The sequence below is a fragment of the Lathyrus oleraceus genome, chromosome 7, assembly GCF_024323335.1.
Source record: "Lathyrus oleraceus cultivar Zhongwan6 chromosome 7, CAAS_Psat_ZW6_1.0, whole genome shotgun sequence".
Taxonomy (NCBI): domain Eukaryota; kingdom Viridiplantae; phylum Streptophyta; class Magnoliopsida; order Fabales; family Fabaceae; genus Lathyrus; species Lathyrus oleraceus.
In genome coordinates this window covers 508,237,620-508,263,986 of record NC_066585.1, presented here as the reverse complement: position 1 = coordinate 508,263,986, position 26,367 = coordinate 508,237,620, and the positions used below count along the sequence as shown (strand labels likewise).

General features: G+C 37.2%; 1 protein-coding gene across 1 annotated transcript; it reads right to left on the bottom strand.

The window, feature by feature from the left end:
• Positions 1–121: 121 nt before the first annotated feature.
• Positions 122–3,195, bottom strand: LOC127108113 (uncharacterized). Its single transcript, XM_051045527.1, has 5 exons — positions 2,948–3,195; positions 2,726–2,867; positions 1,410–1,636; positions 635–892; positions 122–532 (listed from the first exon to the last, which is right to left on the bottom strand). The coding sequence occupies exons 1-5, from the start codon at positions 3,137–3,139 to the stop codon at positions 227–229; spliced, it is 1,125 nt and encodes a 374-aa protein (XP_050901484.1). The 5' UTR covers positions 3,140–3,195; the 3' UTR covers positions 122–226.
• Positions 3,196–26,367: the final 23,172 nt, after the last annotated feature.

Sequence of the window (26,367 nt, the reverse complement as noted above, 5' to 3'; positions counted from 1 at the left end):
ACAGTTGAAGTATGAAATGAGAGAGTATTCTTGGAACAAAACAAAGCCATAGGTTTGAATTATTGAATATCATGACTATGATAACAGAAAGGTGGTAATTATTTAAGCACAGCAACTGATGTTGAGCAAAATAGTCCCTTTTATTTATCAAAATAAAACAGTTTCTTTCAACAGGTACCCAACAAGGACTTAAATGTTTTAATACCAACAACAACAACACATAGCCTCATGGTATCAACACAACAGATCCAGAGGTTTTCCTATTCTCCAAGTCTTCGTGTGCTTTTGCTGCTTCAGACAGTGGATAAGTATGATTAACTCTAATCTTCAATACACCTGAAGCAACATTAGCAAACAGCTCACCAGCAGCCTCCAATAGCTCATCGCGAGTGATAACATATTGAAACAAGGAAGGCCTTGTTAAGAACAGAGCTTTGGCAGCCAAAGACGACAATGGAACTGGATCAGGTGAACCAGAAGACTGTCCGAAACTGACCATGTAGCCTCTAAGCTTCAAGGATGCCAGAGATCCCTGTACATATCATAGAATATCATCAACAACTCGGTTTGAATAAACAACTAAGCACTACTAGTATACACGTTTATCATATATGGCATAGAATAAGCACGCTACCTCAAAGGTATCCTTTCCCACAGAATCATAGACGACTTCAACACCAGCGCCTGACGTAATTTCATTGACACGTGCCACAAAATCCTCTTCTTTATAGATTATAACATGATGACAGCCATCCTCCTTGGCTTGAGCTGCTTTCTCCTTATTGGATACAGTTCCTATAACAGTTGCACCAAGTGCATTTGCCCACTGGCACAACAGGGATCCAACTCCTCCAGCTGCAGCATGGACAAGAATTGTGTGACCAGGTTCAACCTGCAAACCAAAAAGAAAAATGATAACAAAAATTCTAACAACAATCTATGACATGCTAATAAAAATAAGAGCAAAGAGGCTTCCTTCAAATATGATTCTTAAAAATTTGGAGTGAGTTCAACTAAATCCTCCAAAACAAACTTGTAAGGTGAGAGATATCTCCCACTTTCCGGTTATATCATCTAATTTGAGACTCTTGACACGTATCTATCAGTTATCACGTCCAAGACTGGATATATGGAATGTCATTCAAGGGAACCGATACCAGATAGCCCAACGAATCTTGAATAGGCTCTGATTCCATTTTAAAATTTGAATTAGGTCTAACTCAACCCTACAAATATGTCTTGTAAAGTGCGAGATGTATCTTTAAATCTGAGTTTGGTCGTAACTAATCCTACAAAACCTGTTTGTAAGGTGAAGAATATCTCCCATTTATAAAAATTTCAGACATCTCATCCAATGTAGTAGTAGGACTATTAATCATGATCGTAAAAAATAATTTATTGTAACCAACCTTGAAGCAACGGCGGAGCAAAAATTGAGCTGTCATGCCTTTCAGCAAGACGGATGCTGCAACAGCTGGTTCAATGGAGGAAGGGATAGGAATTACTTTGTTTGCAGGAAGAATCTGCTCTTCGGCATATGAGCCCATTGGTTGACCAGCGTAACCTACAAGATCTCCAACCTGTATACCAGTGCGGCCGGCACCGACAGCTGTCACAATGCCAACAGCCTCCATACCTGCCACATTAAATATGGAAAAGAACTCACTCAATACATGATACTTTGCATGATGAAGATACATTCGGCGAAATGTTTCAAAACTCATCATCAATGCATGTGCTCAACTGTATATAAAGACCATGTTTGGATAAACTTCTTAACAAGCACTCAGGAAAATAAATAAATACTAGAAGAACAACTCCTAGGGGTTAGCCAGTTGATGAAGACGTGGGTCCCGAGAGTGTGCTCCTCTCAAAGTTTTAGGTTTGAATTTTGCTTGGTGCTAACAATTCCTGTGTTTAAATGGGCCTTCTCAAGTGGACGGATACTGTGCTTTCAAAAAAATAAAAACTACAAGAACATTACTTCTCCATCTCAACTTATTTAGAAGCTCTCTCATTTTAACTTCTTCAAAACTCCTATAATTAATTTATTTTGAAAAATTAAAGGGGCTTATTTATAAAAGATAATCAATAAACATGATTTAATTGAGAAGTTCAGATTAACTAAAAGGTAAAAGTTAATAAAAAACTGGCCAAAATTGTTGTTTCACAAATTTGAGACCAAATTTCCCAATCTCTAGTGATGATCCACTCATTAAAGTTTTCATATTATCAATGACTTCTCATAATTCTATCTTAGATAGTTTATTGAAATAAGCTGAAAATAAGTGCAAGTTTGGTTTCACCTTTGGAGCACCCATAATTAATTGATTTTGGATGCTTAGAATTGGTTTTATCATGTTTGGTAACTCTAGAGTAGAGTTGATTATGTTTTCAAAAATTGATTTTAATTTCTACTTGAAGCTATGATTTGTAGCTTTTAACTTTTGCAGTAATTTACCCAAACATAAATCATTTTACCTTCAACTCACTTTTAGCCCTAATCAATTTAACAAAATCAATTCACTCAAATCAATTTTCTTCATCGCAGAACCAAGCACACTAAGATAAACTCAAATCGCGGCAGTTCAAAGTGACTCTGGCAATCCAAACATAAGATAAACTCAAAAAAGCTATAAATAAGCCATTCCAAACACACTAAAAATATTTTTTTTTCTTCAATTCAATTAAAAAAACAACACAATTTGTTAGAAAATGAGTAAACCTGGAGTAAAAGGTGAAGAAGGGGCCTTATAAACCCCTTGACGAAAATAAACATCAATGAAATTAACACCAATAGCTTTGTTCTTAACACGAACTTCCCCTTCTTTAGGTTCTCCAATTTCAACATCCTCCCATTTCAAAACCTGTATTCAAATCACGAGATCATCATCATGTCAATTCAAGTCACGCGCGAGCAAGAAACATAAAAAAACAGAAAATTCACCTGAGGACCACCAAGTTCATGAACGCGAATAGCTTTCACCATTTCTGAGGAAGATGAAAAGGCTTCTGTGATGAGTGGTGATTTTAAGGTGACTCTGGATGAAGAGGAGACGAAAGAGGAAGAAATGGTTCGTGTTGTTGGTATAAGTAGAAGAGAGTGACGGAGAAGGTTTTGGTATTTCAACAATGACATTTGATTTTAGTCCTAATTTTGACTTTTTTTTTGTTTGTAAATGTAGAATGTAGTAAGATGTGGATAGAAATGGGAGCTAGTGACACATTAATTAACTTTACTTTTTTAAATACACTTTTGGAATAAAAAATAATTTTTAATGATATCTTATTGTCATTAGAATAATTTTGTTAATTAATATTTTTTAAAAAACAAATTAATAATAATTTGTTTAATTAATATTTTTAAAAAATTAATTGTTTTAAACGATTGGGTTTAAGTCCAATTCATAACATCATCAAATTTAAGTTTGTGTCTTAAGAAGATATTGAGTAATGTATTATTGACTTTTATAAACACTAAAATTGTTTATGAAAAAAATGATGCGAGACTCTAGTGCAATTACAAGCTTATATTATTTCACCATATTCTTTGCTTTCATCTTCCAACCGACTCTTACTAAACACAACAATATTTTTGGGATATGATGCTTGGTGAAAGCAAATTTGTCAGCAATGTTTTTAGGACATGGTGTTTGGTGACATCTATTGATACATCTGAGTTGTAACTTTCTCATGGTAGCATCAGATATCATAAACTGCCGGTTGTTAATACCTTACAAACAACTGCATGTCATCAGTATTTCGCTTTCCATAAGGATTATTGGGGGTTGAATCAATGGCTGCCTCCATCAACTCCACACTTGTCATTCTCTAGTGAGAAACTTTTTAATGTTGTGGAGAATTGCGGCATAGTGATGTCAATATTAGCCGACTCTCATATAAGCTTGATAGTAGAGTTGAAGTCAGAATAATACATCAAGTCTTTGATGGAAAGTTCTGTAAGTTGTAAATGCGCCTAAGAGGGGGGGGGGGGGGGGGGGGGTGAATTAGGTGGTTAAAAATTCTTCGATCATGTTTCCGGTTCTTGGTTATTTTTCGTTTAAGTGCGGAAAAATTCCCTTCATAATCCGAAGGTACATCCACTCCCCTTTCGACTCGAAAGAGATTTCACTATAGTTAGAATTATTGTATAGCCTACTCACACCAATGGTGATGCTTACTATCTAACCTATAGGTAATCAAGTGTGCAAGAACAATCCTCTTGCAACACCAACCCTTGTGTCCAACAATCCTGGATCACAAGTCAAACAGAAATAAATCTTTTTGATGATTTGAATAAAGTGTAGTATTATCAATCTTCTCTTGATTGATCTTCTCCTTAGATAAATAATTCACTCAATGAATAATATATAAGTGTTCAACAAAAATGGAATGAGATGAAAATTTGGTTATGAACACTTTTATGAAATATTGAAAATATGAAAGAGTGATTATCTTAAGTTTTTATGAAAGTTCTTGGAGGTGAATTTTCATTTTAAAAATTCAAGAATTTATATTGACAAAACACCTTTTCAAAGAGGTATAATTTTCTTCATAAAAATTGATGAAAAGGTATAAGTTTTTTGAAAATCATTTTTTCACTGAAACGAACAGTGTTAACCGGTTAACCAAATGGGTTAACCGGTTAACGTGTATAACGTTAACAAGGAAGTTCAAAAACAGGTCCGTTAACCGGTTAACCCATATGGTTAACTGGTTAACACTGTTGAAATGCAGAAAAATACTTTAAGAAAAAATGTGTCTTTCATTTCAACATGTTAAAAATTGGTTAGGTTAAATATGGAAATGCAAATCATGATTGTTGAACACTTGTATACTAATCTAAGAGTGAATTAGATATACCTTAGAAGTGAATCAACAAACTTGCAAAAGGTTGGCTTGAAAAAGAAGCTTGAACCAAATGTTGCTAATGCATATGTGGCTTGATCACTTTGATGCTTGAATTCTCTTGAAGCTCTTCTCTTTTTGCATTGATACATGTTGTCTTCATCAAAATTCTTTTTGGATTGAAGCTTGCTTCTACAATCTCCCCCTTTTGATGATGACAACCAACTTTGAGATAGATGCTTAAGAGTGAAGTTTCTCTAATTTGATTCTCCCCCTAAGTTCAAGAACTCCCCCTAAATGAGAGGCATAACCTAAATTTTTTTGCATAGAGAAACCATTAGAGAAACAAGTCTTCTCCCCCTTTGGCATTAGCAAAAATGAAGAAACTTATGAAAAAGAAAAGCATACAAGCATACACGCATGATGTGATCATTAAATAAACATTCAAGCACATATGATGACAGAAATATAATTGGATTAATTGTTAAGTGTACGGTAAACATAATCAGCATAATCATACTCTAGAACTAAAAACAGAACAACACATAACAATAACACAGATAAAACATAGTGCTTTAATCTTCTTCCGAACTGTCTTCATTCTCCTCGCCTTCCGCTTCACTACCGGCTTCACCTTCATCATCTTCCACGGGAAGGTTGCGAGAACTCAACACAAGGTTTCAAAGGCTTTTGATAGCGCGAGTGGTTTCACGGTGTTGGCTCATCATGGTGGTATATAGGAACTCGTTTGTAATGCCACCCTCCGGAATAGGGAAGTTTGAAGAAGAAGACCCGTCATCATACTTGTAAGATCCGTCATTGCATTGAACAATGCCGATATTCTTCATAATAGTAACGCCGTTGATCTCATTAGCGGTTGTGGTCATAGCAATAAACGGTTCTCTTCCGATTTCCATGTCGGTTAATTCCAAAATCCTTGAAATAAGACGACCATACGGCAGCCTAGTCTTGAGGGAGAGTTGTTGTTTGAGATGATACATCATAGTAGGAAGCCAATTAATTCTGATCTTGTTCTTTACAGCAAATAGAACCTGCATCTCCAAGTCATTGATTTGTGCAAGATTTGAATCCTTTGGCAGCAAAACATGGCAGATAACATAATGTAGCATTCGATCATCAACAAACAAGTTCTTCGCATAACAAAGTATGCGAGAAGTACGTTGTCCCGACACAACAACATCCCTTGGAAATCTACAGATTGAGTAATAATACTCCATTTTATCATATTGAGCCCATTTTCCATCAACATGGTTAACACCTTTCCGAAGAAAAAATCCCGAATAGGGAATCCTAAGAGACGCAACCAGCGAACTTAGGTCTGTCTCAATTTCACAATCTCTCACAGTGGCAAACAACATATGTTGATCATCGTCATTCAGATTCAAGGTGAAATGGTTCAGAAAGGATTTTACCAAATCAGTATAAATTTTGCCATTATCAGTGATAAACTCATGCAACCCTTGATATTTCAACAGTTCAGGGAAGGTGAAAGTAATAGGTGTGAAGGATCTGAGGTTCACATACTTACCCTTGAGAAGATGTCTAACCCTGACTTTGAAATCCATTCTTCTCTTCTTTGCTGTTTCCATTTTCATCTCTTCCTCTTCACTGCTAGATGCTGATACGGGAGCCTTTCCCATTCTTGGAGGAGCCATGGAAGAAGATGGAGATTCTAGGGTGTTGAGAAGGATTTTCGGAATAGGATTTTGAGAGTTAATAAGAGGGTATGGTTGAGTGGGCTTTAATGGGGCTTTAATGACACTCAAGAAGATTGAAAGTTGAAGAAGTGAGATGAGGGGTTTATGGTGAGTAAATGTGGGAAGAGAGAGTTATGAGGTGTAGGTGAAGAGTAAAGCACATGCACCAAACATAAACACACATACCAAAATTTAAAATTAACATTAAAAAGGTATTAAACATTCTGTTTAAAAAAAAGCGCAAAACTGCTTTCTGTGAAGCGTTAACCGGTTAACCTATTCCGTTAACCGGTTAACGGACTGAAATTTAAAAAAAAAAAAAAAAAAACAGCAGCTCTGTTTTGAAAAATTGGGAAGAGATTTTCACAAGAAATTTTCACAAAGTATTAGCACATATCAATATGCAACTTTTGATCAAAAAATATTTTAAAACCGATAATATTTGGACATGCGAAAGTAAGAAAAACTAGAACCGGCGAAAAAGAAGTGCTAGCATGCATAACATAAAAAGTGAAAATAAGCATATTCGAAGTTACTATACCACATAACAAGCAATTTTAAGAAAAGGTTAGATGTCACCTTCATTGAGAATACCAAGTTCTCGCCGAATCTTGAAAAATTGCTCTTTAGCCAATGGTTTTGTGAATATGTCAGCGAGTTGGTTATGTGTATCTACGAATGTAACATCTACATCTCCGTTCAGCACGTGATCTCGAAGGAAATGATGTCGGATATCTATGTGCTTTGTCCTTGAATGCATGACCGGGTTCTTTGTGATGTTGATGGCACTTGTGTTATCGCATCGAAGAGGAATGCAGCCGGGGTCTACACCAAAATCCAGAAGTTGTTGCTTAAGCCATAAAATTTGTGCACAACAACTGCCTGCTGCAATGTACTCCGCTTCGGCCGTGCTAAGTGCGAAACATGCTTGCTTCTTGCATGCCCACGACACTAGTGCATTCCCGAGAATGTGATAAGTACCACTTATGCTTTTTCTATCGGTCTTACATCCTGCATAGTCAGCGTCAGAATAACCAATCAAGGAGCATATACTACCTTTTGGATACCATAGACCGACGTTCGTTGTTCCTTTGAGGTATTTCATAATCCTCTTCACGGCGGTGAGATGCGATTCCTTCGGGTTTGCTTGAAAGCGTGCACACAAACACACACTAAACATAATGTCAGGACGGCTTGCCATCAAATATAGTAATGAACCAATCATACCTCGATATTTTGTAATATCTATTGAAACTCCGGATTCATCTTGATCAACGTACGTTCCGGATCCCATAGGAGTGGACATCACTTTGCAACTATCCATATCGAATCTTTTCAACAATTCCTTGCAATACTTGGATTGGTTGATGAAGATGCCATCCTTTGTTTTCTTGATTTGTAGTCCAAGAAAATAGTTCAATTTTCCCATCATGGACATCTCGAATTCTCCTTGCATCATGATTGAAAACTCTTCGCAGAGATCTTTGTTTGTTGAACCGAAGATGATGTCGTCGACATAGACTTGAGCCAATAAGGTATTACCCTTGATCTTCTTTATGAACAAAGTCTTGTCAACCTTTCCTTTTACAAATCCCTTTTCACATAGAAAGTTGCTGAGGCGGTCATACCAAGCTCTTGGTGCTTGCTTTAGGCCATATAGTGCTTTCTTCAATTTGTACACATGTAAAGGATTCTTGAAGTCTTCAAAACCCGGAGGTTGTTTGACGTAGACTTCTTCATTGATATAGCCATTTAGGAAAGCGCTTTTGACATCCATCTGAAACAATTGAAAATTCAAAGAACAAGCATAAGCAAGTAATAATCGAATTGCTTATAACCTTGCTACCGGAGCGAACGTTTCATCAAAATCAATTCCTTCATGTTGGTTGTATCCTTGTGCGACCAATCTTGCTTTGTTACGAACTATGATCCCATTCTCATCAAGTTTGTTCTTGAAAACCCATCTTGTTCCTATGATGTGCTTGTTGTCCGGTCTTGGTACAAGACTCCAAACTTGGTTTCTTTCGAATTGGTTGAGTTCTTCTTGCATTGCTACTATCCATTGATCGTCGCTTAAGGCTTCATCGACTTTGGTTGGTTCTATTTGAGATACAAAAGCCATGTTGAGACAAGCATCCTTGAGATTTAGTCGTGTTGCAACGCCTTGGCTAATATCACCAATAACTTTATCGATCGGGTGATCTCTATGAGTTCTCCATTCTTTCGGTAGATCATGATGTTCTTCAATGATTGGTGAGACATCTCCTTGTGGTATTGGTTGATCATTTGAAAGTTCCTTTTGTTGTTGTGACATATCTATTATATCATCATCATCAACAACAATAATGTTATCCTCTTTCGAGGTGTTAGTTTCATCAAAAGATACATGCATTGATTCTTCAATAGTAAGAGTTCTTTTATTGAAAATTCTAAATGCCTTACTAGATAGGGAGTAGCCAAGGAAGATACCTTCGTCGGATTTCTCATCGAACTTACCAAGGTTGTCCTTTCCATTGTTGAGGACAAAACATTTGCACCCAAAGATGTGAAAGAAAGATATATTAGGCTTCCTTCCTTTGAAAAGCTCATACGGAGTCTTTTTGAGAATCGGCCGAATGTTGACACGGTTGCTAACAAAGCATGCTGTGCTAACTGCGTCCGCCCAAAAATATTTAGGAAGGTTGGAGTCACTGAGCATTGTTCTTGCGAGCTCCACCAAAGATCTATTCTTTCTTTCTACGACACCGTTTTGTTGTGGTGTTCGTGGTGCGGAGAAGTTGTGGGAAATTCCGTGCTCTTCGCAAAATTCTTCAAAGAATGTGTTTTGAAATTCTCCACCGTGGTCACTTCTTATGGAGGTTATTGTGAGAGACTTCTCATTTTGAATTTGTTTCGCATACTTTTTGAAAGCCTTGAAAGCATCGCTTTTCTTCACAAGAAACAATGTCCACGTATATCTAGAGAAATCATCAACAATCACTAAAGCGTAAATATTACCCCCGAAGCTTTTCGTTCTTGATGGACCGAAGAGATCCATGTGCAAGAGTTGAAGTGGCCTTGACGAAGATACAACATTCTTGGATTTGAAAGTTGTCTTGGTTTGCTTTCCCTTTTGACATGCGTCACATAACTTATCCTTGATGAACTTAATCTTTGGAAGACCAACAACTAGATCATGCTTTATCAACTTGTTCATGTGCTCCATGTGAATGTGAGCGAATCTTTTATGCCATAGCCAAGCCTCGTTGTTGTTCGTCATTAAGCATTTTACCTTCAAGGAAGAGTCATCAAATGAAGTCATAAAAATATTATTAACCCTTTTACCTTTTAGCAGAATGTCATGGGTGACTTCATGTTCTATCACACATTCATCCTTTGTGAAGTTGATTCGGAACCCTTTGTCACACAATTGACTTATGCTAAGTAGGTTGTGCTTTAGGCCTTCAACATAAAGGACATCTTCGATGATAGTAAAAGGAGGTGCTCCAATGGTTCCTACTCCAAGGATCTTTCCTATAGTGTCATCACCGTATGAAACATATCCTTTGGCCTTTAAAGATAGATGTGAAAATTTATTGACATCGCCCGTCATATGCTTTGAACAACCGCTATCAAGATACCATTGATTCGAAGTTGTCTTCAAGCATACCTACAAAACAAAATTAAGTTTTGTTAGGTACCCAAATTGCTTTGGGTCCTTGGTAGTTAGTACCCTTTTTAACCCACACATAATTCCCTTTTGGAACGCTAAAGTTTCGCACATAACAAGCATTAGGTGTGTGGCCTTTGATTCCACAATAAAAGCAAGTAGGTTGAAAATGACTTCTATATCTAGGAACATAATTCTTCTTCTTAGCAATCATTTTCTTTTTATGACTTTGATGCACACTTTTAGAATTGTTTACTTTCTCTTTAACAACTTGTTCACTTGCTTTAACAAAAATGGTCTCATTTGTGCTTGGTTTGGAAAACTTAGAATATCCTAATCCACTTTTATCATTAGAATACCTTTGGTGCTTAAGAATTTCCTCCAAGCCAATTTGACCTTTTTCATATCTTTCTAAAACTCTTTTAAGTTGAACAATTTGAAAAGATAAAGACTCACAATTCTTACATACAAGACTTTATTTTTCATCCATCAACTTTTGTTTTTCACTTTCAATATATTTTTCCAAAGCAATATTTTTTTCTTCTAGGGATGAAATTTGTTTCTTTTGGGATGAAATACTTTTATACAAGGTCTTGCATTCTTTTAAGAGTTCATCTATAACATCTTGTGCGTCATTGTCATAAACTGAAAAATTGCTACTAACCTCATCGATTTCTTCATCGGATTGATGTGAAGCCATAAGAGCCATGTTCGCACATTCATCGCTTTTCGATTCCGAAGATGAACTGATCTCATTATCGTCCCAAGCAACATAAGCCTTTTTGTTTTTGAATTCCTTCTTGCCTTTGAATCCTCCTTTCTTTGCAAGTTTTGGACAATCCGGCTTTATGTGACCTTGTTGTCCACATTCATAACAAGTGACGTCTTGCATTGATGTGGATGCTTCCTTTTTCCTGAAATGTTTATTATTTTTAGGATAAGAGGAATTTTTATTTTTATTAAAAAACTTACCAAGCTTCTTCACAAGAAGCATAAAGTTCTCATCTTCGGACGTCTCATCATCTTTGTCATTTTTTGAATCAACCTTCAAGGCAATTCTCTTGGACTTCTTTTCTTGACTTTCGTGCTTCTCGAGCCTTCCAAGTTCCAATTCGTGTTCTTGAAGTTTGCCAAATAAAGACGCGGATGTCATCGTTGAGATACTCTTCTTTTCCGAAATAGCGATCACTTTCGGTTGCCATTCTCTTGTCAATGATCTTAGGGCTTTCAGGTTGAGATCATCATTAGTGAAGGTTTTACCAAGAGAAATCAAGTGATTTATTAGATGGACGAATCTCTTTTGTAAGGCAACTATAGATTCACCGGGCTGCATGCGGAACATCTCATATTCTTGACTTAGAGTGTTTAGCCTCGATCTCTTCACTTTGGTGGTTCCTTCATGTGTTTCTACCAAGGTGTCCCAAATCTCCTTTGCCGATTTACATTGAGATATACGAAAGAATTCGTCCATACTAAGAGCGCTTTGGAGTATGTTGATTGCCTTCTTCTCATTCAGAATCTTTTTCCTATCATCTTCGTCATAAGTGTTTTTCAACTTTGGGGTACCAACTCCATTCACCACATTCACCGGTTTGTGTGGACCCTCTTCAACTGCTTCCTATATACCTTCCCCTTGGGCCTCAAGATGTGCCTTCATTTTGATTTTCCAGAAATCGAAATATTCTCTGGAGAAGAGTGGAGGTTTGTTGCTGTAACACCCCGATAATAATATGATAATTATTTAAATTAAGTTAATAATATAATTATTAATTTAATTAGATAATTGGATTATTATTATTATTATTTTTGGAATAATAATTATTGGAAAATATATATAAGTTGGAATTTAGAAAAATCCCATTTTTGGTAAAAAGGTTATTTTCACGTGAAAAGGGAAAAGAGGCAGAAAAGTGGAAAAGGGCAAAGAGAGCCAGAGAACGAAGGTTGAAGGAAGGAAAAAGCTTGGAGCTCAGAGATTGCCGGATTTACTCAGGTAAGGGGGGTTTATCATCGATTAATGGGTATTATGGGATAATATGTGATGGGTAGTGATAAACCATTGATTTGCCTCTGATTGAATGATGTATGATGAATTTGTGAACTTTTGGGGATGAACGAAATTGGGATTAAAATTGAAGAAATTCGTAGGAATTAGAGGTAGAAAGGTTAGCAAATTGTGAAATCGAAAGTGTATGATTCGTGTTAGATGAGATGAATGAATTGTGTGTAAAATTTGGACTGTGGAAGGTTGAATTGGATAGATCTCGTAGCTGGAAAAGCCATTGCAGATCTGGAAATTCTGGTTTCTGGTCATACGCGTATGGCACTAGGCAATACGCGTATGAGATGGCTGGTACGCGTATGGATGAGGCCTTACGCGTATGGGTGAGGAAAATGATATTTTGAACGTAGATTTGCCTCTGTTGACACGCGTATGAGAGAGTGGTACGCGTAGCATACGCGTATGAGGCAGATGATACGCGTATGGGTTGGGCGAGGAAACGCGCCATACGCGTATGGGCATAGGCGATACGCGTATGAGCAGACTTGTGGCTTTTCTGAACTGTTGTTATGCAGTTTTTGGTCGTTTAGGCTGAGTGATGTAACTTAGCTGAGGTATGACGTAGTAGGGATCATTTCCCGTTGTTTTGAGTAGTATAGGCATTAGTAGAGTGTGCTAATGCTGTGATTGATTTTGTGGTGTGACATGATATGATTATGTGGTGAATATGATGATGATGTATGATGATATGCATAATGTTGTGAATGTATTGATCATGTCTGAGATTATGTATGGACTGTTTATGGCTTAGAGTGTGAGCATAGGTCCATTGTAGATTGTTGTTGATGATATTGCATTGCTAGGTGAATTAGCATGCACATTGTGGCCTTTATGGTGGTAGCTAATTCCCATGGTGAGGAATTAGTGATGTTAGTCATGTTGGACTGTTGTTGATATTTGCATGCTAGGTGATTAGCGTGCATAGCATGGCCCATTTGGGGTGGTAGCTAATTCCCATGGTGAGGAATTAGTGATGTGAGTCACTAGGTCTCAAATGAGTGGGACTAGTGAGCTTGGTAGCCGTACCTGGATTTGGTCGGTGAAGTTGAACTATATGTTCATGAATAGTCGGTACCGCATGCATGGAGTCTCATTGCATAATATATGTATGGCGTATAATATGAATGGATGTATTCCAATATTATACGTGTGTTTGTGTTGGTGTTGAGTATTATGTTGAGTTGATGTGCTGTTACTGAATATATGTTTGGATTAGGGTGATGAAATGTGTTAAAATTACTTAGCATTACATAATGTTTTATAATGCTTATTATATTAATTGAGGAACTCACCCTTACAACTATTTTTCAGGTAACGAGCAATGAGTTGAGTAGAAGTTAATGCTTGGAGTCTAGTGTAGTCTCCTTAGTGGGTCGTGCTCTGATAGATGTAACATCGGGATGGGTTGTTTAACTTGTCTTAAACGTTTTATTGTTGGTTGAGAACCATTTTACATGTAATGTTTTACATGATTGATGAAATTATATCCGCTGTGTTTATGCAAATGTTTATGTTTTGAAGTAATAAAAGAGCATGACCGTTATATTGTTGAATGGTGTGGAATATTGTGTGACACCCTTAAATGGCGTAATTACTCTGATGATATACTGATATTTTAATTAAACATTTGGGGTATTTTAGAAGGGTGTTACATTAGTGGTATCAGAGCATAGTCGGTCGAGTCGAGTCGTAATTATTCTGTTTCCCTATACGGGATAGGTGTTGTGTAACCCTATCAGTACTTATTGTTTTAGTTTGTTGGGTTTTCAGAATAGAGATGGCTGGAAGAGGTAGAGATGATGCTGCGATTGCTGAGGCTCTGGGTATGCTAGCTGGAGTACTTGGAGGAAATCAGAATGTTATGGGAATGGGAGCTGCTCGTCAACTGAGTGAGTTCCAGAAGAACAATCCTCCAATGTTCAAGGGAGCATACGATCCAGATGGCGCTCAGAAGTGGTTGAAGGAGATAGAGAGGATCTTCCGAGTGACCGAGTGTGCCGATAACCAGAAGGTCAGGTTCGGTACGCATATGCTGTCAGAGGAAGCTGATGATTGGTGGGTTGCTACCCGCACTGAGTTGGAATCTGCTGGGAATGCTGAGATCACTTGGGCGGTGTTCAGGGAGAGATTCCTGAGGAAGTATTTTCCAGAGGATGTCAGAGGGAAGAAAGAGATAGAGTTCTTGGAATTGAAGCAGGGTAACCGGTCTGTTACTGAGTATGCTGCTAAGTTCACAGAGCTGTCAAAGTATTATACTCCCTATAATGAGGCTACTGGAGAATTTTCGAAATGTGTGAAGTTTGAGAATGGGTTACGTCCCGAGATCAAGCAGGCTATTGGATATCAGCGGATCAGAGTGTTTTCTGACTTGGTTGACTGTTGCAGGATTTTTGAACAGGATTCCAAAGCCAGAGCAGAGAGCTATCAACAGAGGGTTGATAGGAAAGGTAAGAATCAAAATGATCGTGGGAAACCGTATGCAGCTGGCAAGGGTTTCCAGAGGCAGAGTGGGATGAAGAGGCCTAGTGGGGGAGACTCTAGTGCCCCTGCTAAGTGTTATAGATGTGGTCAGGCTGGACATCGCTTCCACGAGTGTACCAGTGCTGAGAAGAAGTGTTTCAAGTGTGGTAAAGGTGGTCATTTGGCTGCAGAGTGCCGGTTGAAGACTCTGACTTGCTTCAACTGTGGAGAGGTGGGTCATATTAGCCCACAGTGTCCTAAGCCGAAGAAGGAGAATCAGTCGGGAGGCAAGGTCTTTGCTTTATCGGGTTCTGAGACTTCTGCAGATGATCGTTTGATCCGAGGTACGTGTTATATTAATGGCTTTCCTCTTGTAGCTATTATTGACACAGGTGCTACTCATTCCTTTATATCTTTGGATTGTGCTGTGAAACTTAAGTTAGAAATATCTGAGATGCGTGGTAGTATGGTAATTGACACTCCTGCGAAGGGTTCAGTGACTACTACTTCGGTTTGTTTAAATTGTCCTCTGAGTATTTTTGGTAGAGACTTTGGGATGGACCTTGTGTGTCTTCCACTAGTACAGGTTGATGTTATCCTGGGTATGAACTGGTTGGTGTTTAACCGAGTTTCTATCAACTATTTTGATAAGACTGTGATATTTCCTGAGATTGAGGAAGGAAAGAGTTTGTTTCTATCTGCAAGGCAGGTGAATGAGGAAGTGGCAGATGGGGCAGAGTTGTTTATGCTGTTAGCGACCTTGGAGGCTAAAGATAAACTGGTGATTGGTAATCTGGCCGTGGTGTGTGATTTTCCTGATGTGTTTCCGGAAGAAGTGAATGAATTGCCGCCAGAGCGTGAAGTGGAGTTCTCTATTGAGTTGGTACCTGGTACTAGGCCGATATCGATGGCTCCTTACCGTATGTCTGCTGTTGAGTTAGCTGAATTGAAGAGTCAGTTGGAAGAGCTGTTGGATAAGAAATTTATTCGTCCGAGTGTGTCGCCGTGGGGTGCACCAGTGTTATTGGTTAAGAAGAAAGAAGGTACTATGAGGTTGTGTGTGGACTACAGGCAACTGAATAAAGTGACGATCAAGAATCGGTATCCTTTGCCGAGGATTGATGATTTGATGGATCAGTTGGTTGGTGCGAGTGTGTTCAGCAAGATAGATTTGAGATCTGGGTATCATCAGATACGTGTGAAAACTGAGGATATTCAGAAGACTGCTTTCAGAACAAGGTATGGACATTATGAGTATTCTGTAATGCCTTTTGGTGTGACTAATGCGCCTGGAGTATTTATGGAGTATATGAATAGGATTTTCCATCCGTACCTGGATAAGTTTGTTGTGGTGTTTATTGACGATATTTTGGTGTATTCGAAATCTGAAGAAGAGCATGCTGAGCATTTGAGAGTGGTTTTAGAAGTTCTAAGAGAAAAGAAGTTATTTGCTAAACTGTCTAAGTGTGAATTTTGGTTAGAAGAGGTGAGTTTTCTTGGTCATGTGATTTCAAGGGGTGGTGTTGCTGTTGATCCTTCTAAGATAGAAGCGGTATCTAAGTGGGAAGCTCCGAAGTCAGTTTCCGAGATAAGGAGTTTTCTTGGACTTGCAGGTTATTATAGGAAATTCATTGAGGGATTTTCCAAGTTGGCGTTACCGTTGACGATGTTGACTAGAAAGGGGCAAGCGTTTGTTTGGGATTCAAAATGTGAAGAAGGTTTCCAAGAGTTAAAGAGAAGGTTGACTACTGCTCCTATTCTGATATTACCGAGTTCGTCGGAATCATTTGAGGTTTACTGTGATGCTTCATTGTTGGGTTTGGGTGGTGTGTTGATGCAGAATAAGCAGGTTATAGCTTATGCTTCGAGACAGCTGAGGGTTCATGAGAGGAACTATCCGACACACGATTTAGAGTTGGCAGCTGTGGTATTTGTTCTGAAGTTATGGAGGCATTACTTGTACGGGTCAAGATTTGAGGTTTTCAGTGACCATAAAAGTTTGAAGTATTTGTTTGATCAGAAAGAGCTGAATATGAGACAGAGGAGATGGTTAGAATTTCTGAAGGATTATGACTTTGGTTTGAATTACCATCCGGGTAAAGCAAACGTAGTGGCTGATGCATTGAGTCGGAAATCATTGCATATGTCTATGTTAATGGTTAAAGAATTGGATTTAATTGAGCAGTTTAGAGATTTGAGTTTGGTGTGTGAGAGTACTCACAATAGTGTTAAATTGGGAATGTTGAAGTTAACGAGTAATATTCTGGATGAGATTAGAGAGGGTCAGAAATCCGATGTGTTTTTGGTCGATAAGTTGACTTTAGTGAATCAAGGTCAAGGTGGTGAATTCAGAGTTGATGAGAATGGTGTTTTGAGATTTGGTAATTGGGTGTGTATTCCGGATGTTACCGAACTTAAGAAGAGCATTCTTGAGGAAGGACATCGTAGTGGCCTGAGTATTCATCCTGGGGCTACGAAGATGTATCATGATTTGAAAAAGCTATTTTGGTGGCCGGGAATGAAAAGAGAAATTGCGAGTTTTGTTTATTCCTGTTTGACTTGTCAGAAGTCGAAGATTGAGCATCAGAAGCCGTCTGGGCTAATGCAACCGTTGGCTATTCCAGAGTGGAAGTGGGATAGTATCAGTATGGATTTTGTTTCTAGTTTGCCGAGGACAAGTAGGAATTTTGAAGCTATTTGGGTGATTGTTGATAGATTGACGAAATCGGCTCATTTCATTCCGATCAGAATGGATTATTCGTTAGAGAGATTAGCTGAGTTGTATATTGAGAAGATTGTAAGTTTGCATGGTATTCCGTCGAGTATCGTTTCGGACAGAGATCCTAGATTTACATCGAAGTTTTGGGAAGGTTTGCAGAAGGCTTTGGGAACTAAGCTGAGATTGAGTTCTGCATATCATCCGCAGACTGATGGTCAGACTGAGAGGACGATTCAGTCACTAGAGGATCTTTTGAGAGCTTGTGTTTTGGAAAAGGGAGGTTCTTGGGATAGTTATTTACCTTTGATTGAGTTTACCTACAACAATAGTTTTCATTCGAGCATTGGTATGGCACCGTTTGAAGCTTTGTATGGTAGGAGATGTCGGACACCTTTATGTTGGTATGAGTCCGGTGAGAGTGCTGTGGTTGGACCGGAGATTGTTCAACAGACTACGGATAAGATTAAGATGATTCAGGAGAAGATGAGGATTGCTCAGAGTCGTCAGAAGAGTTATCACGATAAGAGGAGGAAGTCACTTGAGTTTCAAGAGGGAGACCATGTGTTTCTTCGTGTTACTCCGATAACTGGTGTTGGTCGAGCTTTGAAGTCGAAGAAGTTGACACCTCGATTTATTGGTCCTTATCAGATTTTGGAGAGGATAGGGGAGGTAGCCTATCGTATCGCTTTACCGCCGTCACTTGCGAATTTGCATGAGGTTTTTCATGTGTCTCAGTTGAGGAGGTACATTCATGATCCGTCGCATGTAGTCCAAGTAGATGATGTACAGGTGAGAGATAACCTGACTGTTGAAACATCGCCTACGAGGATCGAGGATTGAGAATTGAAGCAGTTGCGGGGTAAAGAGATTGCCTTGGTGAAGGTAGCTTGGGGAGGACCAGCAGGTGGCAATGTGACTTGGGAACTGGAGAGTCAGATGAAGGAGTCTTATCCTGAGTTATTCGATTGAGGTATGTTTTCGAGGACGAAAACTCTTTTAGTGGGGGAGAGTTGTAACACCCCGATAATAATATGATAATTATTTAAATTAAGTTAATAATATAATTATTAATTTAATTAGATAATTGGATTATTATTATTATTATTTTTGGAATAATAATTATTGGAAAATATATATAAGTTGGAATTTAGAAAAATCCCATTTTTGGTAAAAAGGTTATTTTCACGTGAAAAGGGAAAAGAGGCAGAAAAGTGGAAAAGGGCAAAGAGAGCCAGAGAACGAAGGTTGAAGGAAGGAAAAAGCTTGGAGCTCAGAGATTGCCGGATTTACTCAGGTAAGGGGGGTTTATCATCGATTAATGGGTATTATGGGATAATATGTGATGGGTAGTGATAAACCATTGATTTGCCTCTGATTGAATGATGTATGATGAATTTGTGAACTTTTGGGGATGAACGAAATTGGGATTAAAATTGAAGAAATTCGTAGGAATTAGAGGTAGAAAGGTTAGCAAATTGTGAAATCGAAAGTGTATGATTCGTGTTAGATGAGATGAATGAATTGTGTGTAAAATTTGGACTGTGGAAGGTTGAATTGGATAGATCTCGTAGCTGGAAAAGCCATTGCAGATCTGGAAATTCTGGTTTCTGGTCATACGCGTATGGCACTAGGCAATACGCGTATGAGATGGCTGGTACGTGTATGGATGAGGCCTTACGCGTATGGGTGAGGAAAATGATATTTTGAACGTAGATTTGCCTCTGTTGACACGCGTATGAGAGAGTGGTACGCGTAGCATACGCGTATGAGGCAGATGATACGCGTATGGGTTGGGCGAGGAAACGCGCCATACGCGTATGGGCATAGGCGATACGCGTATGGGCAGACTTGTGGCTTTTCTGAACTGTTGTTGTGCAGTTTTTGGTCTTTTAGGCTGAGTGATGTAACTTAGCTGAGGTATGACGTAGTAGGGATCATTTCCCGTTGTTTTGAGTAGTATAGGTATTAGTAGAGTGTGCTAATGCTGTGATTGATTTTGTGGTGTGACATGATATGATTATGTGGTGAATATGATGATGATGTATGATGATATGCATAATGTTGTGAATGTATTGATCATGTCTGAGATTATGTATGGACTGTTTATGGCTTAGAGTGTGAGCATAGGTCCATTGTAGATTGTTGTTGATGATATTGCATTGCTAGGTGAATTAGCATGCACATTGTGGCCTTTATGGTGGTAGCTAATTCCCATGGTGAGGAATTAGTGATGTTAGTCATGTTGGACTGTTGTTGATATTTGCATGCTAGGTGATTAGCGTGCATAGCATGGCCCATTTGGGGTGGTAGCTAATTCCCATGGTGAGGAATTAGTGATGTGAGTCACTAGGTCTCAAATGAGTGGGACTAGTGAGCTTGGTAGCCGTACCTGGATTTGGTCGGTGAAGTTGAACTATATGTTCATGAATAGTCGGTACCGCATGCATGGAGTCTCATTGCATAATATATGTATGGCGTATAATATGAATGGATGTATTCCAATATTATACGTGTGTTTGTGTTGGTGTTGAGTATTATGTTGAGTTGATGTGCTGTTACTGAATATATGTTTGGATTAGGGTGATGAAATGTGTTAAAATTACTTAGCATTACATAATGTTTTATAATGCTTATTATATTGATTGAGGAACTCACCCTTACAACTATTTTTCAGGTAACGAGCAATGAGTTGAGTAGAAGTTAATGCTTGGAGTCTAGTGTAGTCTCCTTAGTGGGTCGTGCTCTGATAGATGTAACATCGGGATGGGTTGTTTAACTTGTCTTAAACGTTTTATTGTTGGTTGAGAACCATTTTACATGTAATGTCTTACATGATTGATGAAATTATATCCGCTGTGTTTATGCAAATGTTTATGTTTTGAAGTAATAAAAGAGCATGACCGTTATATTGTTGAATGGTGTGGAATATTGTGTGACACCCTTAAATGGCGTAATTACTCTGATGATATACTGATATTTTAATTAAACATTTGGGGTATTTTAGAAGGGTGTTACAGTTGCTACTTCCACCATCTTTGAAAACTGGGTTTATGCTTGCGGAAGCCATGCTGGATCTCTAAGAACAAGTTACCTATAACTTGCTCTGATGCCAATTGTAAGTTGTAAATGCGCCTAAGAGGGGGGGGGGGGGTGAATTAGGTGGTTAAAAATTCTTCGATCTTGTTTCCGATTCTTGGTTATTTTTCGTTTAAGTGCGGAAAAATAAATTGCGGAAAGTAAAAAGACACCGAAAATTATAGTGGTTCCCTTCACAATCCGAAGGTACATCCACTCCCCTTTCGACTCGAAAGAGATTTCACTATAGTTAGAATTATTGTACAACCTACTCACACCAATGGTGATGCTTACTATCTAACCTATAAGTAATCAAGTGTGCAAGAACAATCCTCTTGCAACACCAACCCTTGTGTCCAACAATCCTGGATCACAAGTCAAACAGAAATAAATCTTTTTGATGATTTGAATAAAGTGTAGTATTATCAATCTTCTCTTGATTGATCTTCTCCTTAGATAAATAATTCACTCAATGAATAATATATAAGTGTTCAACAAAAATGGAATGAGATGAAAATTTGGTTATGAACACTTTTATGAAATATTGAAAATATGAAAGAGTGATTATCTTAAGTTTTTATGAAAGTTCTTGGAGGTGAATTTTCATTTTAAAAATTCAAGAATTTATATTGACAAAACACCTTTTCAAAGAGGTATAATTTTCTTCATAAAAATTGATGAAAAGGTATAAGTTTTTTGAAAATCATTTTTTCACTAAAACGAACAGTGTTAACCGGTTAACCAAATGGGTTAACTGGTTAACGCGTATAACGTTAACAAGGAAGTTCAAAAACAGGTCCGTTAACCGGTTAACCCATATGGTTAACTGGTTAACACTGTTGAAATGCAGAAAAATACTTTAAGAAAAAATGTGTCTTTCATTTCAACATGTTAAAAATTGGTTAGGTTAAATATGGAAATGCAAATCATGATTGTTGAACACTTGTATACTAATCTAAGAGTGAATTAGATATACCTTAGAAGTGAATCAACAAACTTGCAAAAGGTTGACTTGAAAAAGAAGCTTGAACCAAATGTTGCTAATGCATATGTGGCTTGATCACTTTGATGCTTGAATTCTCTTGAAGCTCTTCTCTTTTTGCATTGATACATGTTGTCTTCATCAAAATTCTTTTTGGATTGAAGCTTGCTTCTACAAGTTCCTAGGCCAAACGCAAACCATGATATATCGTCATCAACTCAACATGAAGGATGTTGGAATAACCAATATTTCCCGCAATATCGTGAACCCAATCACCATCAACATTTTGAATAAATCCACCAAAATCCGAGACACCAGGATTACCGAGGCTACTTCCATCAATATTCAAAATCATATTACTATCTTTGTGTGCATTCCACATGATCGTTCTCGTTGGATGAGACATATTATGCTTGAGAAAACATTTAGCTAACAGATTAACATAATTCACTCCGATGAGTTTCAACGTATAGGAAGATACCACTTCATTCACAAGACACAATTTGTTCCTAACGTATCACAACCACCAACAAGCACTCAAAAAGATAGAGCCAACATCAATGTCATATCTAATCCAATCATATAAACTATCTCACTAGAAGAATAATGGGTCAAAGAAGCTAATAGATTTCCAAAAGCGAGTAGTAAAATAACAACCTCACAGGCAGTGTGGATTCGTCTTAGCGTCCTGATTGCATCTAGGACATAGATCAGTTTGGAGCATACCACGATGACACAACATCGACTTTGTAGGAAGATACTTATGTAAAGCCATCCAAAGGAATAATTTTACCTTCTAAAGAGCAGGAATATGTCGCACTCGCTTACAAGAGTTATTGTTTGTTGTATTCTAAACAAGTTCAAGTCTATTGAGCCAACTATATCCATCCCGGGCAATATAAATACCTTAAAAATTGCCTTTCCAGGATAAGCGATTAGGCGCCATAGAGTTCAAACACATGGGGATTGCTTTCGGGCGGTCACAAACACCCGAAGAAAAATTGGTATATAATGAATTGAAGTTCCAATTCCCATCCAAGTAAACATCATTTATTCGCATTTCCAGATCGTGGATATCCACATAGAGAACACGTTCCTCTGATTTCTCTACCCCATACCAATTGGTAAATATAAAAAAAGGAGTACACATTCCCTAATCTAAATTCAAAGCCATGTTTGAAAGCAAATAGAGCTTTCCTAATTGCATTCCAAGTAACTGATCCAGATTTATTTTTCATCTTAAGGAAAATTTCTTCACTAATGTACTTATGCTTAAAATTTATACCCATAGGGAATCACAATCTCGGTGGAGACCCCAAACCAGACCCCAATGGCAGTTTGTTGCGTTTGAGCCAGGTGGAAGGAACTTAAAGCAACTTTCACCGGGCGAGACAGAAAATTCCCAATTTTGTATAAACAGGTCCAAATCAGATTTTTAAGTATGGTTCTGGGAACTTTTAACCTCAATTCCATCACCACCATTTTTTATAGTTAGGAGAGATAGATACTTAGAAAACAACAAGTGATGGTGCTTCTTGAATATCTGGAATTTGATTTGCCTCTATCATTAGGAAACCGCGGTGGATGTTTGTTCATCTTCATTCTTCTCCTTGTAATCTATTTCTTGTTGGGATTGTATGTACGTTCACTTTGATAGTATGTATTTTTATTAATCATGGCGTTATGTATAATCTATTCATAAATCTATATTGATGTTATCCTTGTTTATCTATTGATTTGAACCGTTATTGAGAAATACTCTTCGAATCTAGATCTAGGATAATCATCTGTTAGACGCTAAACTCTATGCATAGATTTAGGTTTAACATTCGTGTGAGTATCGAATCTTAATAGTCCGTGTTGTTTGATAGGCTGAGAGATCGTCAATTAGACAATATGGTAGAACTCTTAACGAAAGTTTAGACATGAACCCTATTGTGAGCTATACGTGATGATATTGATTAATGTTTAAATTGTGCATAACTGGTTGGTAAATTACAAGTTCGCATGGTGGATGAAATTCAATCTTGTAAAGCTCTCAGATCTCTCTGAAGCTTTATTTATTTATTCATTCGTTTTACAGAGCTTAGTTTTAAATTTAATTTTGCAAACATAAGCTTAAAAGCATAGAGATTGTTGAATGTCATTGATATTACACTAATCCCTATTGTCATACCCTAATTTTTAACCCTAAGATCCTACACACCATTTGCATCCTTGTATACAACCAAGATCACCTCTTGGTCCCTCTCCCTCTAATATTTGGATTTGCCTTTTGCAGGGATCAACAAGCACCTCTTTGTTGGTGTTTTACCTTTGTTTTTATATATTCATTACTTATCTAACCACTAACCAAAATAGCAAAAATATGTTTTGTTTTCTTTAAGTCTATTGTGCAAGGTAGGGACTTTTCCATCAAGAGCATCAAACATGGTTCCTCAGCTAGGGTTTATTTTGATTCCTCAGCAAAGTATTTTCAACCATTTATTCTGAAGAGGATTATCTCTTAAGCATGATATATAAGGTCCTCAAGCACATTTCAATCCCATTTGGATCAAGAGCATCTCTAAGTCTTGTGGCTTACTTCTCATGAAAAGTTAAAGATTCATGTGTTTATTTCCATGCGTTCTTCAACAAGCTACCTCAAACTTTGAGAAACTTAATCAAGATACATTCAATTACACCTTATTTTTAGCATCCATGTACTTTGTAATGCAAGGAAATTCCAAGTGCACAAACTTGTTCCACGTGGTTTGACCAAAAAGTCAATATTTGAAGTCAAAGTTCCAAAGATCACAACTCCTCCAGTTCTCAACATTTTTGAATGCTTCTTTTTGCATATGAATATTATCATTATCCTCTACAACTTATTTTTACATGACAAAGCCAATTATGCTTGGATGATCATCAAAAGTTTGAAGACATTATTGGTCATTTGTGGACTTAGTGAAATTTGACCTATTTCCAAGTGATTTTTTCTCAATTTTCAAGGATTACAAATTCTTCAATTTTTAACATTTGAGGCTGATTAATTTTTTACGATATCATTTGTGATGCCCTTTACAAGTTTTCTTCAAGGATCAAAGTCCAATTATGTTTAGAAGACCATGGAATTCATTGAGACATTATAGGTTATTTTCAACCATTTGGGACTTAGAATTTTCTAAGTTACATGATCAGTTTTTCGTGCCAACTTCAACATGACATAACTTTATGCTAAAGCATCCAAATTCAACCTTTATTGGCACATTATAATATTTGTTATGATATCAACACATTGTAAAAAGAATGGGATCAAAAAGTCTCATGAGTAAGATACCCCATTGAGCTGAACATGGTGACTTGGAATTGAAGAAATTACCATGGTCCGAATTTGAACTTCACTAATTCTCAATTACAAGCCAAATTACCACGTGTTTTTGTCCTAAACATGTTTAACCAAGTCTCCATAAGTTAATTGACCCTTGAAATGCATCATTTGGCTGAGTTTTGATGTATTGGAAGTCACACTTTTCTCACTTCATGATCAAATTTGTTTTGCACAAATTAAGCTTGATTCCACACGTATTTGGATCCAAACACATTCGCTATAAATAAAGGAAGCTATTGCATTCATTTCCAAGCTTTTGAGAGCCAAGAAATCCTTGCTTATTTATGAAATTTTCTAGAAAAATTCAACTATCGTGTTTTGAACTCCAACTTGTTTCAATCCAATTTCTTGATTCCATTAGCACCTTTGATATTCTATGAAGCTTTTGCAACAGTTCCCAAGCTCCAAGACCTCCTGAAGTGCTCTAACCATATCTAGTTTCATCATCATCTGATCACCATTTGGACAAGGTAGTTCTAAGCATCATTTGAACTCAAACAAGTCACCACAATGTAGTCTTCCACTCTCTGATGTTGATTGATCGTGTTCAACATTTAATTTTATTTTTCGTGGCTCTCTTGCTTCTTAAACTTCTCTGAAATTCCCCATACTCAGTTTAGATAAATGAATTTGTAGCATGAGGTTGAATTCATGATGAGGAGGCGATCATATTGGTGATGGTCTCGTGTTCTGAACTTACCAAACGATGAAACTCTGGTGAGGGACCATCGAAGAAGATGACCGAAGTTTATCTCGGGTCATATGAGTTTGGAGACACGTTGGACATTCAAAATGTTTTGATTGGTCCAATTTGAATTAGATCCCGTGTTTTAATTTGGCTAATTTCCACCATGCATCCCATCCTTGTGATTGTTGGATCTGCCATGTCAGTTAATGAAGTCAGATCCAACGTTTTGTGTTTTATTTTATTTTATTTATTGTTAATTTTTATTTTAAATTTCATTTTCTTTTAAAACTTCATAGAAAATTCATTTTACATCCAAAAAAACCAAAATAATTTCTAAAATTCTCTTTTATTTTTTTCATCTGATTTTTTATTTTTCAATATTTTATTTTCTTGATTTTCTATTTTTATTGAATTCTTTTCTCCTTTGTTTTAATTGTTTTAAAAATACTTTTATGCATTTTAAAATTCGGAACAATTTATTATATGCTTCTTATTTTATTTCCAACCTTCTATAATTTTCTTAGCCATTTATTTGGTGTTTTGGAGGACTTTATGGATTTTCTCTTTTATTCCTCTTTTAAAATTCATTTTAAAAATGTTTTTTTATGCATTTTATTTTATTTTATTGCATTTTATATTTGTTTGACATTTGTTGACTTTTGTTGGCCTTGGATCATGGTTGTTTTGAACATATGTCTCATAAAATTCAATGGATCTTGGATGTTGATGGGGTGAAAACTCTAATCCACCAAAATGGATGATTGATTTTGATGATGATTTGATCAAACTTTTGATC

What these genes read in the sequence shown, in the direction of transcription:
- LOC127108113 (XM_051045527.1), bottom strand. Translation starts at nt 3,139, where the DNA reads ATGTCATTGTTGAAATACCAAAACCTTCTCCGTCACTCTCTTCTACTT. An exon ending in TTCTTCACCTTTTACTCCAG is followed by an intron (nt 1,637 to 2,725) that starts GTTTACTCATTT and finishes TTAATGTGGCAG; the next exon opens with GTATGGAGGCTGTTGGCATT. An exon ending in TGCTCCGCCGTTGCTTCAAG is followed by an intron (nt 893 to 1,409) that starts GTTGGTTACAAT and finishes TTTGGTTTGCAG; the next exon opens with GTTGAACCTGGTCACACAAT.